The following is a 16,586-nucleotide window of genomic DNA, read 5'->3' as shown; positions in this document are numbered from 1 at the left end:
TTTTAGGAAAGGGTCTACAGGGTGTTCAGGGTCTCACTACTAGATCAGATTCATAATGATCTGCCTGTTTGCAGCCTCCAAAGAGCTGGGATTACAGGCGTGCACCACCATGCCCAGTCTCAATTGCTATCTCAGCATGCCCCAGGGGCGGGGCTGACATGGTAGGCATGGGGATTAAATCCTTGGCCCCTTCTCCTGCTTGCAGGCACTTTAATCCACTGAGCTTTTTGGCTGGCCCTTTCTAGTCTTTATAATTTCCTCCTGCCTTTGGGCTTTGGGCTGGTTTGCTCTTCTTTCTAGAAGCTTCATGTGCAGCATTAGGGTATTTGTTCTCACTCTGTTTTTCTTTTCTTTTTTCTTTTTTTCAGACATCATTCTTTTTTTTTTTAAATTATTTATTTATTTATTACATTTATTTATTGTGTGTGTGTGTGTGGCCAGCTCAGCCCACCAGGGGGCGAGGCTGGCTGGCATGTGGTGCTGAAGGATCGAACCGCGGTCCTTGTGCTTTGCCAAGCTTGTTCCAAGTAGCTGCCCTAGACCACTGAGCCATCTCTCCAGCCCCCTCACTCTGTTTTTCTAATGTATGAGTTCACTGCTGTAAATTTCCCACTGAGAACTGCTTTCATTGCATTCCACAGATTCCAGTAAGATGTGTGTGAATTTTCATTGGATTGTAGATATTGTTTAATTTTTCCTTTAATTTCATCTGTAACCCATTGGTTGCTGAGGAGGGTGTTGTTTAATTTCCATATGTTTATGGGGTTTTTGTGGTTTCTTTTATCCTTAATTTCCAGTTTCATTGCACTGTGGTCAGATAATATGCATAGGATAATTTCTATCTTCTTTCATATTCTTAAGCATGATCTGTGGACTAGTATGTTGTCTGTTTTATATAACGCCCCATGTATGGCTAAAAAGAATGTGTATTCAGATGTTGTTGGGTGGAACACTGTATATGTCCACTCAGTCCTTTTTTTCCAAGGTTTGGTTCAGTTCTGCTACCTCTTTGCTAAGTTTTTGTCTTCTTGACATTATCTTTTTGAGATAAGGGGGGGTATGGTCCCCTGTGAAGATTATGATATTAGTTATTAAGTTTTTCATATCCATTATAATTTGTCTTATATAGTTGGGTGTATCCACATTTGGTGCATACATATTTATGACTGTTATCTCTTCCTCTTGAATTTTTCCTCTAACCAGTGTATAGTGACCTTCTTTATCTTTTTTGATCATTCTTGGTTTGAGGTGCAGATTGTCTCTGATCAAAATAGCCCCTGTTTTTTTCTGAAGTCCTGGAGCATGTAGTATTGTTTTCCATCCTTTGACTTTCAGCCTATGAATTTCTTTATGGAATGAAATGTGTTTCTTGTATATAACATACTGGATTTTGTTTCTTAACCCACTCTGCCAATCTATTTCTTTTATTGATAAATTGAACCTATTTACAATGGTGGTTATAACTGATGTGTATTGACTTACGTTCATTATGTTATTTACCTGCTGCTGTTTCTGTACTTTTCTCCTGTGTTTAATAGTTTGCTGTGTTTGGTGGGTTCTTTCTGTTGTAATTTTTGGAATTGTGGGTATTTTGATCCTTTTCTAGAGTATCTTTTAGTGCTCAATTTAGGGTTGGTTTGGTAATCATGAATTTCTTTAGTTGTTTCTTTGTCATGGAAGTATTTTATTAAACTTGAAAGAGAATTTTGTAGGGTATATCAGTCTGGGTTGAAATTTGTTTTCTTATAGGACTTGAAGTACTTTGCTTCATGCTCAATTCTTGACTTGATGGTTTGTGAGAAATCTGCTGGGCTTTCCTTTAAATGTGATGGGTTTTTTTTTTTTTTTTCTTTCTTTTTTTTTTGTTGTTTTTTGTTTTATTTCTCTCTAGTGGCTTTTAGTATGTTCTTGTGCTAAGTTTCTGGAATCTTGATTATTATTTGTCTAGGTGTAATTTTAATTTAGTTGATATTATTTGGAGTTCTATATGTCTTGGTTACCTGAATGTCAGATTGTTTTCCCCATATTTGGGAAGTTTTCTGCTGTTACTTCTGTCCATATTCTTTTTTTTTTTTTTTTCTTTTTCTTTCTTTTTTTTTCAGAACAAGCGATTGAACTCAGGCCCTTGTACTTGCCCAGGAAGTGCTTCTTCCACTGAGCCATCTCCCCAGCCCTCCTGTCCATATTCTTTTACATCATTTGTGATGTCTCCTCCTTTCTCATTGATGCCTGTTAGTCTTATATTGTTCATCTTTGAATCATCTTGCAGCTGTTGAATTCTTATTTCTTGGATCCTAGTTGTTTTTAGGAGCTCTTTCCTTTTCCCTAGCTGCAATGGTGTCTTCAAGATCTGAAAGTCGTATCTTCACTTTCATTAAAATAGTTTTGCCAACTTTTAGTGAAGTTTTAATTTCTTGTACATCTCTGAATCTGCTTATGCATTCTTTTTCTTTCCTATATTGCTCCTTCAAGGGTTCCATCAGTTTTCTCCTCTATGTTTTGTCAGTGTCTTCTTTAGAAACACTTAGTAGTTCTTCCATTGTAGTTATCATTTCTTCTTTTACCTGGGAGATTATTTCTGATCTGATTTCCTCTATACTCTTCTGCAGCTGTTTGTTTACTTAAGTTGCTATTATTTCATAGTTTTCAGGTGTGTGGCTTCCATTTTCTTCTATGCTGATGTCTCCTGGGTTTGTTCTGGGTGGATTCAGGGCCTGAGAACGCATTTTGCTCCTTTTTGTCATTTTCTATTTCAGAGAGCTCTTTATTTTGATTTCTGTGAAATCACTTTTTGTGAGCGTTTGATAGTAGGTGGCTGTATCACTGCAGTCAGAGCCTCTCTGTAGAGTCTGTTTCTTAGATATCTCTCCTGTCAGATTCTTGTTTCGTGTATGTCCCAAGATTTTGGCTTCTCTATTGATTTCCATTTGGCACTGTTCTTTAAATTTAGTCCTAGTAGAGCTTTTTTGTTTAAGTATGTTTAGAGAAAGTTCTGTTTTATTTCTCTTTATAAAAAAGTATTTTGTAAAAACATGGTTACAGCCCCTGTTTTGCTTAGCATCTTCTAATAAGCCAAATTTCAATAAGCTAGAATTTTTTTCCCTAGTAAGTATAAAAGCTTTCAGAAATTATCAGTCTGTCATTTGACCAACTGAACAAATTTCTCACTTTTACAAGTGAAAATGGATTTGAATGGTAGGTTAGTAGAGAGAATTGTTGATTTTTTTTATGATTAAAATGCTTGAAAATTCTTAGAATAACATTTCTTTAAATCCTACTAGAAGTTACTGTCATTTTTACAAGGACTTACAGTTATGTTTTCAAAACTGAGTTGTTTGAACATGATGTTTCTCTAAGAGAAAGCTCACCAGCTGCTAATTTCCCCTTACCAAAACCTTTCCTTTGAATCATTTTGTTGACCCAAAGTTTAAATATGTTAAATGATGGGGCCGTGAAGATGGCTCAGTGGAATAAGCACTTCCCTGGCAAGCACAAGGGCCTGAGTTCAATCCCTGGTTCCGCAATAAAAAAATAAATAAATTAAATGATAACTTCTTTTTCATATTTCTTTTGCTGTCTGCAGATTGTGAAAATTAAAATGAACAAACTACGTCAAAGTTTTAGGAGAAAGAAAGATGTTTATGTTCCGGAGGCCAGTCGCCCACATCAGTGGCAGACAGATGAAGAAGGGGTTCGCACCGGAAAGTGTAGCTTCCCAGTTAAGGTAAAAGTGGCTATTTCTATAAACCTCTCAATGGCAAAGAACTGACAAGTGATTGGATGTGAAATTCCATTAACCAGGACATTGAAAAGAGAGCCCTTCAACAGTGAGTCCCTTCATGTTCTGTTTGAGTGATAGAAATGCGAAAAAATATGTTACTGTTAGAAATCTCTATTTTTATATTTAAGGATTTCTGCTGTGTAATCTGGAATCAGTACAAATAAGATTACTTCTGATGAGGAAGCTTATCTTGAAATATCTAAACATCCTGTTATTAGGAATCAAATTTTCAGTGGGATATACTTAGCAAGTGATAGGGTAAAAGAAATAGGAGTCTACTTTCTTGAGCACAGGCCTGGCGTAGTCTAGAAATCTTTGAGTTGGCATAATCCAATCAAAGGTTTCTTTTTATTCTTGTTAATTTTAATCATACAGAGGTTGCTGTATGTACAAGTAGGCGAGTTTTAAACTGAAGAAAGAGTAATGCTTTTGTTTAAACAAGAGCAAAGGTAGAAAATAGGACACACCCAAGTTTGTGTGTTGATGGCTTGAGATTGATAGACTTCTATTGTGAAGGCATTCTCAGGGAAACAGGAAATAGACACCCTTGTAGAAGATGAGGGAAGTTGTAGATGTGAAACTGGGTTGTGGGCGCAGGGGAACAGCTACTCCAAAGAATAGTAGAAAAAAGTAGTCGAGTGAGATTGCGACTTGTTTGGTCTCTGCTGTGTGTATTTCAAATACTGATACCTATATACTATGATAATTCAGCATTAGCATAAAGAGTAGATTTAAAACTTTGTTTTGCAATTATATTACTGTAGCATAATTTTAATGGAGAGGGAATTTTCATGTTTCATTTCATCACAAATGAAACATTGTCTTATATGAGTATATGAAATTTAATCTAGTGGTTCTTAAAATGGATTCCCCGAAACCTTTTCAAAGTCTTAAGGCATTCTCTTTCCAACCATGTATCTGTATATCTATGTGAGGCCAGGTTGTCTTTACATACTTCAACCAAAACAACAACATACTGCAACAGATTAAATGTAGAAACAAATATGGGAGTCTAGTTTTTTCATATTAAGCCAGATATTAAAGAATTAGTTCTTATTTGCTTTCATTTTTGAGACAAGGTCTCATTATATAGTTTGGCCTTGAACTCACTCTGTAGCCCAGGATAGCTTCAAACTCTTGACCATCCTCCTACCTCAGCTTCCCTCCCAAGTGCTGGGATTAACAAGCATGTACCACCATGCCCAGCTCATTAATTTAAAATGAATGGAATTTTTAAAGTTCTTGGTTACAATTTGCAGTAATCAGCAATACTCATAAGTGTCTTGAAAAATATTTAACTGAAATTTTCAATGTAATAGTGTCCTGACATCAAGAATTTGAGAACTGGGCCAGGGAGATAGCTCAGAAGCTTAAGTGCCTGCCTGGCAAGCGTAAGGTCCTGAGTTCGATCCCTGGTACAAAAAAGGAAAAATTTGAGAACTTATTGTTTAAATAATATACAGCGGGCCGGGGAGATGGCTCAGTGGAAAAAGTGCTTCCCTGGTAAGTGCAAGTGCCTGAGTTCAATCCCCGGTTCTGTGGGAAAAAAAAAATAATAATAATAATAATATACAACAATTAAAATAATATACTAAAAATGTATGTGTAATTGCCTATCATATTGTCAATTTTGGTTATTAAATGGTGAAATTCAAGGTGATGCTTTCATTTGTAATTAAAATCATAGCCATGTGGAATAAAACAAGTCTATAATCATAACAAGATCCTGAGGCAAGGGCTGGGGAGATAGCTCAGTAGAATAAGCACCTGCCTGGTAAGCTCAAGGCCGTGAGTTCAATCCCCAGTTACCACCAAAAAAAAAAAAAAAAGAAACAGAAAAAAAGATCCTGAGGCAAAAGGATCTCAGCTTAAAGGCTCGCCTTACATAACTAGACCTTGTCTCAAGAAACTGATAAAATGAAGTCTCAGTTCTTTGATTATGTAGAACACTTGGCTGCTAAAATGGCTCTTCCACTGGTAGATTTTGGAGGTCACATTATGTTCGCATCTGAGGGTGTGAACGTTACATTTGCAAAATTTTTACTTACTATGTTTTATAGATTTATTATTTAACCCAAAGTTAAAGGAGATGAAAGGGCTTTCATATTGCTTTGGTTTGGGGACATATGTAGCACTTACTCAGCTGTTACCAGGAATTGTGCCAGTATGTACAGGTAGGATAGAATTGATCATCTGGGTGCTAGAGTGGCGTGTATTTACTTCTGCACCAGCATCTAGCTGTGTTGTGATCTACCAGGTGATTTAGGGGACCACACTTCTCTAAGATAAGGACTACCATTGTGCTAGACATTATAATAGATATTTTAATAATAGGGCTTTCTTCTTGCGTGTATAACCATATAGCTGAGACACAGAAAATAGTCCTTGTACTATTTCAGTATTTCTGAGAGACTAGTTTCTGATTCATATAACATTTCAGAAGATTTTGGCCCAAAGTGTAATACAAAATTAGAAATTGCTAAATATATCAAGGAAAAAGATGTAAAATAAAATGAAAAAATAGTACAGAAACTGATGAAATTCTAAAAATTGATTCTGTACAAATAAATATGAAGGCATAGGTAAAATTGGTAATATTCTTAAGCTGGCCAAAACTGATGCCTAAAAATAATGAAAATATAAAGAGATCAACCAAGATAGAAGGCACACTGTCAGTCATCAAATTATGTACCTTTTACTCCTAATAAAAGTACAAGGGAATAAGATTAAGTACTTTCATAAAAAGATAAAGTTCATGAGGCTATACCTGTTCCCCAAAGCCCTATACAAGCATAGCCTGGTACTCAGCTGCTTTGAGTCTTGCAGAGCTTGACTCATTTTGTCATGAAAATTTGGGCCTGGTTCTCTTTAGTTTGTTGTTTAATGCACAAGCTGCAGATGGTGAATGGTGTATGGCTTACCACCCTTTCCAGCCCAAAGAACTTTGATGTTCGTCATTTTTGGTACTCGTCATGTCTTCCCAGTCAATTAATGACAGGTGCCGAGGTATCACTGTGAGTGTTGTAAAGCTTAAAAATTCTTTTTATATGTGTAGTATTTCAAAACTTGACGTAGAGCATCTAAAACAGACTTCAGTCTAAACTAATTTATAGACATCAACATAAAGCTTTTAATAAAATGTTAATGTACAGAATCCAGCACTCTAATTAAAGAGTAATACACACCCTAACTCATCTAAAGAGCAAGGAAAAGTGGTAATATATAGCTCAGTGCCTGCCTGGCAAGCACAAGGTCCTAAGTTCGATTCCCAATACATAAGGAAGGAAGAGTAACTTTTATGTCCAGGTGGCACAGCCTGGAGACATACACACGCACACACGCACACACACACACACACACACACACACACACACACACACACCCGATTCTTATTGAGTAGGCCTGAAGCATATGCACAAGACATAGTGGTATCCTCTAAGAAAGCAGTTATTTCATATTTACAGTCTATGCCACAGAGGTATCTAACAATTTCAACTGTAGTTACCTCATATCAATTTTATTTTTAGTGTTTCACTTTTAATTGACTTATTGTGGTATTATACATGCTTGTGGGATATATCATACTATTTTGACATTGTACAGTGATCAGGGAAATTAGCATATTTATCTCCTCAAATATTTATGTTTGTGTTAGAAACATTTAAAATCCTCTATTCGTGGGGCTGGTGAGATGGCTCAGTGGTCTAAAGCACCTACTTAGAACAAGCTGAGCAAAGCACAGGGACCGCGGTTCAATCCTGCAGCACCACATGCCAGCCAGCCCCGCCCCCTGGTGGGCTGAGCTGGCCACACACACACACACACACACACAAATAAACAAATTTTAAAAATAATAATAATAATAAAATCCTCTATTCAAGCTATTTTGAAATATACAAGGGCCGGGGAAATGGCTCAGTGGAATAAGCACTTCCCTGGCAAGCGCAAGGGCCTGAGTTCAATCCCTGGTTCTGAAAATATATATATATATATATGTATACAATCAATTGCTACTAACATAGTCACCTTACCATGCTATAAAATACTATAACTTAATCCTTTTATATATTCATTCTTAAGTATCTAAGAAGTATCTTATAGCTAAGGCCTTTGTCTTGTTTTTGTTTTTAAAGTACGTAGTAGTTATGCAGATTAGTGGAGCTCCATTTGGCAGATTCATGCATGCATATAGCTTACTTTGATCATTTCCACACCCTGGTTGTCCCCTTGTGCCCCCATTCCTGTTTCCTTCCTCTTCTCTGATAGTTCCTTTCTACTTCCATGGCCCTCCTACTTCCACACATGAAAGATAACATTCAGCGTTTGTCTTCTGAGTCTGTCTTATGTCACGTGATGATCCTAGTTCCATGCACTTTTCAGAAAACTACATGATTTCGTTCATCTTTATGGCTGAATGGTTCTCCTTTGTGCTATATATGCCACATTTTATTAATCCATCTGTGGAGAGCACCTAGCTTGGTTCCATAGTTTAGCTGTTGTGAGTTGAGCTGCAGTAAATGTGGGCATGCAAGTTATTTTTGTAGTATGCAGACTTTAATTCTTCTAGGAATATACTGAGGAGTGATATATAGCTAGAACAAATGTGATCTCCATTTTTAGTTTTTTGAGGAACCTCCATATTGGCTGTACTAATTTACATGCCCATCAGCAGTGGAGTTCCTTTTTCTCTGCATCCTTGCCAGCACTTATTTATTTGTATTCTTGGTGGTAGAATTCTGATTGAGGTGAATTGGAATCTCTGTGTTGTTTGGTTGTGCATTTCCCTGGTGTCTAAAGAAGTTGACCATTTTTCATATAGTCATCAGCTATTCATACCTCTTCTCCTGAAGCATCTGTTTAGTTCATTTGCCCATTTATTGATTAGGGTTTTTTGATTATGTTAACCTTCTTGAGTTCTTTATTCTGGATATAAACTCTCTGTCAGAGGCTTAGCTGGCAAAGATATTTTCTCCGTTCTGTAGTCCTGTCTCCTCATTCCATTTTATCCTTTGCTGCGCAGAGTTTGTGAGGTAATCACATTTGCAGATTCTTGGTACGATTGCCTGTGCTATTGGAGTCCTATTTAGGACGATTTTGTCTGTGCTTATGACTTGAACTATTTCTCTGTTCTTTTGATCTTCTAGCAGTTTCAAAGTTTTAGGTCTTATACTTTTAGATCTTTGATTCATTTTGAAGTGATTTTTGCACAGGATAAAAAGATAGAGGTCTTGTGTTAGTCTTCTATATAAAAAATGTCTAATTTTCTCAGCACTATTTGGTTTTTGCTTTTTTTTTTTTTTTTGCTTTTGTTTTTTAATCTTTTATTTATTTGGTACAGGGTCTCACTATGCAGCTCATACTCATAGTGATCCTCCTGTCTCAGCCTCCCCAGTCCCGGAATAACAGGCATGTACCACCATGCCCAATTTGGGTGGCCAGCTCAGCACACCTGGGGTTCCTTGCATTTGTTTTTTAAGGTGGTTTGGTTTGGTTTGGTTTTTTTGTGCAGGGTCTCATTATGCAGCTCATACTCATAGTGATCATCCTGATTTCTGCCTCCCTAGTGCTGAGATTACAGGCGCATGACACCACGCCTGGACTCCATCGCGGCTTAGTGCGCCTGGGGGCAGGGCCAGTAAGGCATGCGGTGCCAGGGTGCCAGGGATCAAACCTTAGCCCCTGCGCTTACCTAAGCAAGCTTTTAGTCTGGAGAGCTATATCGCCGGCCCTTCTTGCATTTGTTAAAGAGGCTGTCTTTTCTCCAACATGATTTTGGTCCCTTTGTAAAGAATCTGATGACTTTAGTTGTGTAGATTTGTTTCTTTGTCCTTCATTCTATTCTCTTGTTCTCTGTATCTGTTTTATATAATTACCACACTTTCTGTAACTATAGCCGTATGGCATAATTTGAAATTGAGTATTATAGTAACTCCAGCATTGGTCTTTTTCCACAAAATTGCTTTAATTATTCTGAATCTTATTTTCATACGAATTTTAAAATTGACTTTTCTACTTTTGAAGATTGCTGGTGGTATTTTGATGAGGATTGTATCAAATCTATAGATTTCTTTTGGTAATGTGGCCATTTTAATAACAGTTCTGACCTATGAACACAGGAGTCCTTTTTATTTTTCTAGTGTCACATTCAGTTTCTCTCTTTGGGTTTGTGTAACTTTGATTGCAAAGTTCCTTTCCTCTTTGGTTAGGTTGACTCCTAGATTGGGTTGGTCAGTTGGTTCATTGATGTTATTGTGAATGGAATTATTTTCCTTATTTCTTTTTCTGTAGGCTCATTATTGATGTGTAGACTAAATATTGATGTTTGTATGTTGATTGTATATCTTGCCACTGTGCATAACTTATTAGATCTAAAAGTCTTTTGGTGAAGTTTCATATATAGTCTTTAAAATAGAAGCCAGGCTCTGTACTCCCCATAGTTTAGGTTTGAAGCAGGCGTGGTGAAACTACTGCACACATGCCACAGAGGGCTGTTTGTATCACTGAAAATCTAAAAAATTTGCCATAACTGACCCAGAGAGTCCTGTTTTTAAGCACAGTATTACAATCTTATTATATAAGATTATCACCCATGATACGATTTTAAAACCAGTTTATTAAAACAATGTTGAATATAATTTAAATTGTAAAAAATTTTCTGTCAGAGTAATAAATCTTACCATATCCTTGTGGTTAAAAATACTTTCTCTTTACTTAGTCTAACAGGTGACACTTTTAAACATTTTTGTTTAGTTCTACATTAGTAATATTTAACTTCTTTAGATAGTATAGTTTTGCTATCTAGTCTTTTTTTTTTTTTTAAATGTATTTAGTACAGGGTCTCACTACACAGATAGGAACTCATAGTGATCCTCCTGTTTTCCACCTCCCAAGAGCTGGGGTTACAGGTGTGCACCACCATGCCTGGTCTCTATCGCCATCTCAGTGCACCCCAGGAGCAGGGCCAACACTGCTTGTTGTGCGGGGGATCGAACCCCAGCCCTTGCACTCTGCCTAAGTAGGTGCTTTAGTCTGCTGAGCCATCTGGCTGGCCCTAAAGTTTCAGGATGTTTTGGTTTTTTTTTTTAAATATATTTAGCACAGGGTCTACAGGGTCTCACTATGTAGATTGGACTCACAATGATTCTTATGTTTTCAGCCTCTCAAGCACTGGGATGACATACGCGCCACCACGCCCAGTCTAGGCTGACTTGGCACACCAGGGATCGAACCCTGGCCATTGCGCTCTGCCTAAGCAGGTGCTTTAGTCCGCTGAGCTATCTGGCTGACCCCTTACTATCTAGTCTTAAAATTACCATTTTAAAATTATTATTCCCTCCTCTAAAGAAAAAGGATGTTCAACTTGTGTTCTTTTGATTCTTCTTTACCTAGATTTGTAAACTAGGTTACTTTGAGTTCTATTGTTGGTTTCCTATACTGTTTTTTTGTTCTGTGTTAGGTGAATCTTGTTATTAAATAGAACAAACAAATTTGCCACCATTGTGGATTCTGTACTCTGATGGAAAAAACCTAGGGAGTTGGATTAGGCAAAGATGCCTTAGAATGACAGGAGCACAGTGCATTGAAATAAAAAATTTTAACCTCACCAAAATGAAACCTTACACTTTGCCAGAGACACAGTGGAATAAAAAGACAAGCCACTGATGTGGAAGATTTTATTTGCAATCCACTACTAAAAAAAGAACTCTCAAAACCCAACAGGATGGGCTCAATGGTCTAAAGCACCTACTTAGAACAAACTAAGCTAAGCAAAGCACAGGGACCGCGGTTCAATGCCCCAGCACCACATGCCAGCCAGCCCCGCCCCCTGGTGGGCTGAACTGGCCACACAAACACTAAATAAATAAATAAATAAATAATTTTTTTTTAAAAACCCAACAGGAAAACTGCCTAATATTTTTTAAACAGATAAAAAAATTAGACAATTAGTTGATCCAGTATATGTGAATAAATGTGTAAGCAGATCCTCAGTACTATTAGTTTTAGACATATACAAACTAAAAATACAAGAGATGTCCCTATATATCTGTTAGAATGGCTTTTTAGGAAAACTAACAATGCCAATTGCTGGCCAGGATGTGGAACATCTAGAACTCCCATAATTTGCTTGTTGGAATGTAAAATGGTACCCACACTCTGGGAAAGGTTGCAGCAGTTTCTTATAAAGCTATGCATGCAGTTTCCATGTGATCCAGCAGTGTACTCACTGTGTTCACATGAAGATAGGAGGAATAATTACAGTGGATTTACTTAGAAATGGTAATTTCCCCAACTGGAAATGATCAAGGTGTTCCCCAGCTAGTGATTGGACAGGCCCAGTGATACATGCAGGTATGTACTGTCTCCGCCATAAAAGGGAACAAACTACTGATGTGCCTAACAGTGTAGTGGCCCCGTTTGGTTATGCTGCTGACATGGATCCCAGAAGTCTCCCACTATATGTTTTTCCTTTTCCCACATTTTTATTAGTGCATGCTGGTTAAAGAGATTAGCAGGTCACATTTTGGCAGATTTGTAATATGCAGTTACATGCCTCGTTCACCCTGTGCCTTTGTTTTACATGTTTTTGGGGGAATTGTTTTGTTTATATGACAATAGCCTTTAAAAGGCAGAATTATTTAAAAAAAAAAAAAAAAAGCAACAACTGGATTGATAGTGGAGGAAGCTTGGAATAGGAGAGGAAAATGGAATAAAATGGGCAGCATAAGGGAATTTTTTCAGTGACTAAACTGTACTATATATTTTTCAAGGGGAAGAAGAGGACCATTATGTAGTTCAGGCTGTCCTTGAACTCCCTAACAATCCTCCTGCCTCGGGCTCTCCCAAGTGCTGGGGTTATAGATGTGCACCACCACACCGGCCTTTTCTGTACTTGTGGTGGTTGTAGAACTGCATGCATTTGGCCAGGCTCGCAGTCTGGAACAAAACAGTTTCCTGTAGTTAAGAAAGTGAATAAAGGTACCTCTACTAGACGGGTAGATGAGCTAAAATTATCCCTCAGAACCAGTCTTACTAGAAAAATATAACACTCCATCGGTTTTAATTATTTTTAAAACTTTGCTCAGTAATGATGAATGTTGACAGTATAATATTCCAAAATGTCTTCGCACTTCCTAGTCTGCCTCCTATTAGTAACTTTTTTCAAAATGGAAATTCTGAAACTTGAGAGGAATTGAAGTATATGAAAATGATAAACAACTTCTTCTTCTTCTTCTTCTTCTTCTTCTTCTTCTTCTTCTTCTTCTTCTTCTTCTTCTTCCTTCTTCCTTTTTTTTTTTTTTTTTTTTTTTTTGCAGAACCGGGGATTGAACTCAGGCCCTTATTCTTGACAGGGAAGCACTTATTCCACTGAGCCATCTCCCCGGCCCCTGAAAATGATAAACTTATTATAGAGTTTTCACTGAATTTTCAGAAAGGCTTATATTACTGAAAGTTTCAGCCCAGTGGGAGGAAGAATTCACCAAGTGAAACAGCTTTTGCTTTTGCAAAGCTGTGGAAGACAAAAGGAACATTTTTGTCCTTGGAATGAGTAACTAGGAAAGTTTTCTAAGGAAATCCTTAGACTTTGGAGTCATGAGTATAAACCTTTCTTCTCCCTCCTCAGCTGCTTGTGTGACTGAGGGCAAGTTATTCAGCATTCCCATCAGTTTTAAAATTAGGTGATCATACACATACTTTTCTGAGAGTTGTTTAGAAGAACAGAATATATGAAGCTCCCACTCTGGGCACACCTAGACTCCCAGCACTCTGGGAGGCTGAGGCAGGAAGATCACAAGTTGGAGCTCATTCTGGGCAGTTCAGTAACTTAGTGAGACTCTGTCTCAAAATTAAAAAAGAGTTGGAAATGTAGCTCAGTGAGAAAACCCTCGGTTCAATTCCCAGTATCCCCGAAGGGAAAAGAGAAAAAGTTTCCTGGTTGCTAGCATGTTGGAGGTAGTGAGTACATACTATTTTCTTTTTCCTTTGCTCACTTCTCAGCCACTTTTGCCCTCTTGCTTGTAGCCTGCAAGCTCATGTCAGAGCTGCAGGACCAACATGTGTGTGGGCTCTGAAGTGTAAACACAGGCATGAGGACCAGGAGTAGCAAGGGGACAGTCTTGCCTTGTTTCAACCCTGAGGGCCAAGACAGGTTTCTTACCCGTTGGGTGCGATGCAAGGTGTGAACTCAGCTTCAGCTGATCTTCCTTCGGTCACTTCCGTCCTGCTTTGAGTCTGTGCAGGGCCGCGTGCATGTGTATTTCAGTAATTGTACTTAGCATTTTCCATTTGGTTCTTAATTTTCTCTGCTGAGTGTTTTCATTTGTTTCACGGCTATTCATTGTTTCTTTGAACATTTTTATAATACCTGCTTTAAAATCTTTGTTAGATAATTCTAACATCTGTGTAATATTATCGGTAAATATGGCATTTATTTCATGCCAAATAATTTTGGATATTGTGTTATAAAGCTTAGGATCTTATTTAAATCCTATAGAGATTTGGAAGAATACTAGAGATTAAACCTGGGGTCTCCCCCAACCCACCCACCAAGGAACCTCTGCCACAGAGCTACATCCTGACTCCACTGCCCCATTCTTAATTTTTAGACAATGTCTTGCTAAGTTGTCTAGGCTGGACTTGAACTCACAATCCTTCTGCCTGAGCCTCCCAGCATGCTGGAATCATAGGCATTAAAAGATTTTTATTTTTTAAAAATGTTGGAATAAGGGGCTGGGGAGATGGCTCAGTAGGATAAGCGCTTGACTGGCAAACGCAAGGTTCTGAGTTTAATCCCCGGTTCCTCAAAAAATAAAATAAAATAAAAATGTTGGAATATTTGCGTATTCATGGTGCTATGATATCCTGCATAGAAGATACAAGTCTAAAGATAAAACTTATTTATGTTTTATATTACACCTTATATACGCATTGTCTTAAAGTAATTTTATAAAATATTTTTAGTGCACCTCTGTTTTGTCTACAGCCCATTACACTGGGCTAAGGCGAAGACTTTACCACTTGGCTATATCTGCACTCAAAAAGTTTCAGATTTTGCAGAATTAATGTGTTGTGTTTTTGTTTTTGTTTTTGTTTTTGTTTTTGTTTTTTTTGCAGAGCCAGGGATTGATCTCAGGCCCTTGCGCTTGCCAGGGCAGCGCTTATTCCACTGAGCCGTCTCCCTGGCCCCCAGAATTAAATTTTTGGATTGACGGTGCTCAACCTGGACCAGTCTAGTTTTGTAAAAGGTGAAAGATTTATGTGATCTGAAGAGTAACCAGAATATACCAGGCTAGTTTTGAAAGCCATAAAAATACCACCCTAAAAAAAAAAAACAAAAAACAAAAACAAAAAAAAACACCCTATATGTGCACTGCCCAGGAGTCAGCTTGGAAACTGGGAAGTGGCCTGTCCAGTGGCTCAGCTCTGGAAATCTTTGGTGTGATAATTAGCATCAGATTGTTCCTATACAGCTCTAGGGTAAGCCCAGGAATTCATAAACAAATTTTTGTTGTCGCTTTCCCAGGCTTCTCTTGCCCTGTGCTTTTATCACTGTTTTAGGTCCTTGGAGCCCTCCTTTCTGGACCTATCATTGTTTGATTATTCTGCTTTATTTCATATTCTCATAATTCCACTAGAATCTAAGATCAAATGCAGGAGAGAGAGAGAACGAATGAATGAGAGTGGATACAAGAAGGGTGTCGGCTCTGTCTTTCTGGAATCACAGTTCAGCTAAATAGAGGCAGAGTCCACTTCCAGTGTGGCTCGGTTCCTACACTGCCACTACAATCATCAGTGGACTTCCTGGGTCTCTTACCCTCTGGGTGGAAGAGTCCCCTTCCAGGACCTCAAGCTAGAGCAAGGTGTCTTTCTGGAGTTCTGTCTATGCTCCAGCACTCACTCGTGGATTTCTGGCTGTTGAGTTTATACACACAGGTTGGATTCTTGGTGGGAGTCCCAAAGAGGTTTGTGGATGAGGGTAAATTACCACTTCAGTGAATCCTTGAATGCTAGTGTTTTTCCCTCATTAATCTTTTACTGTTTATTTTTCAAAACTTCAAATAGGGCCAGGGAGATGGCTCAGTAGAATAAGTGCTTCCCTGACAAGCACAGGGGTCTGAGTTCAATCCCTGATTCAGCAAAAAAAAAACTTCAAATAAGCTGCTTCCTGAATTCTGTCCAGAATTTAAAGTTTCATTCAGTGAGAGGGCCCACATGTGTGTAACCTATCTATTCCATCTTCCTTTGAACCAGACCTGTAATTTCCTGTAGAAGAGTACTTACAATAATACCACCATCCCTTCTGCTTTCTAACCTCCAGCTAATCTCCTACTAATGTGTAATTTGAATCATATTTGTACCTTGCAAAAAAAAAAATCTTCATTAGCTTTCTGTTGCCTTAGGTTAAACGCAGACTACTTCACTACTCAGATTCCCCAAACATAGTCCATGTTATAGCCAAAAGGGATACCTGCTGATTGACATATAGGTATCTTCTTACATACAACTTCATGTGTTTCTCTGTCTATAATAATTTCTCCCTCTTCAAAGGACACACATTTTTTAATGCTTAGGTGCACCACCTTCTTTCAAATTGTTCTAGCTCTCTGCCCTGCTCTCATATACTTCCCATAACAATAGTATGATTTCTTCAGCCTTTAAGAAGCTTATTTTAGCTGCCGAGTTCCGGGAGCCCCCAGACCCAGTCCTAGCCCAGGTCCGAGCTCCACCTGAACTTCAGTACGTGTGAAGGTTACAACTACAGCAAAGATCTACAACAAAGGGCAGAAGACAGTGCTACACAAAATGA

General features: G+C 38.0%; 1 protein-coding gene across 10 annotated transcripts in view; it reads left to right on the top strand.

Annotated features, from left to right (window-relative positions):
- Numb (NUMB, endocytic adaptor protein) overlaps nucleotides 1-16,586 on the top strand; it is a 181,099-nt gene that overhangs the window by 122,145 nt on the left and 42,368 nt on the right. For all 10 annotated transcript variants that reach the window (XM_023703427.1, XM_023703417.1, XM_023703429.1 and 7 more), the window contains one exon: nucleotides 3,584-3,724. In XM_023703427.1, coding sequence (XP_023559195.1) covers nucleotides 3,599-3,724 — 126 coding nt within the window. In that variant the 5' untranslated portion in view covers nucleotides 3,584-3,598. The remainder of the gene's footprint in view (nucleotides 1-3,583; nucleotides 3,725-16,586) is intronic.

This window comes from Octodon degus, unplaced genomic scaffold (assembly GCF_000260255.1).
Source record: "Octodon degus isolate 3935 unplaced genomic scaffold, OctDeg1.0 scaffold00007, whole genome shotgun sequence".
NCBI lineage: Eukaryota > Metazoa > Chordata > Mammalia > Rodentia > Octodontidae > Octodon > Octodon degus.
This window is presented reverse-complemented; position numbering and strand designations above follow the sequence as displayed.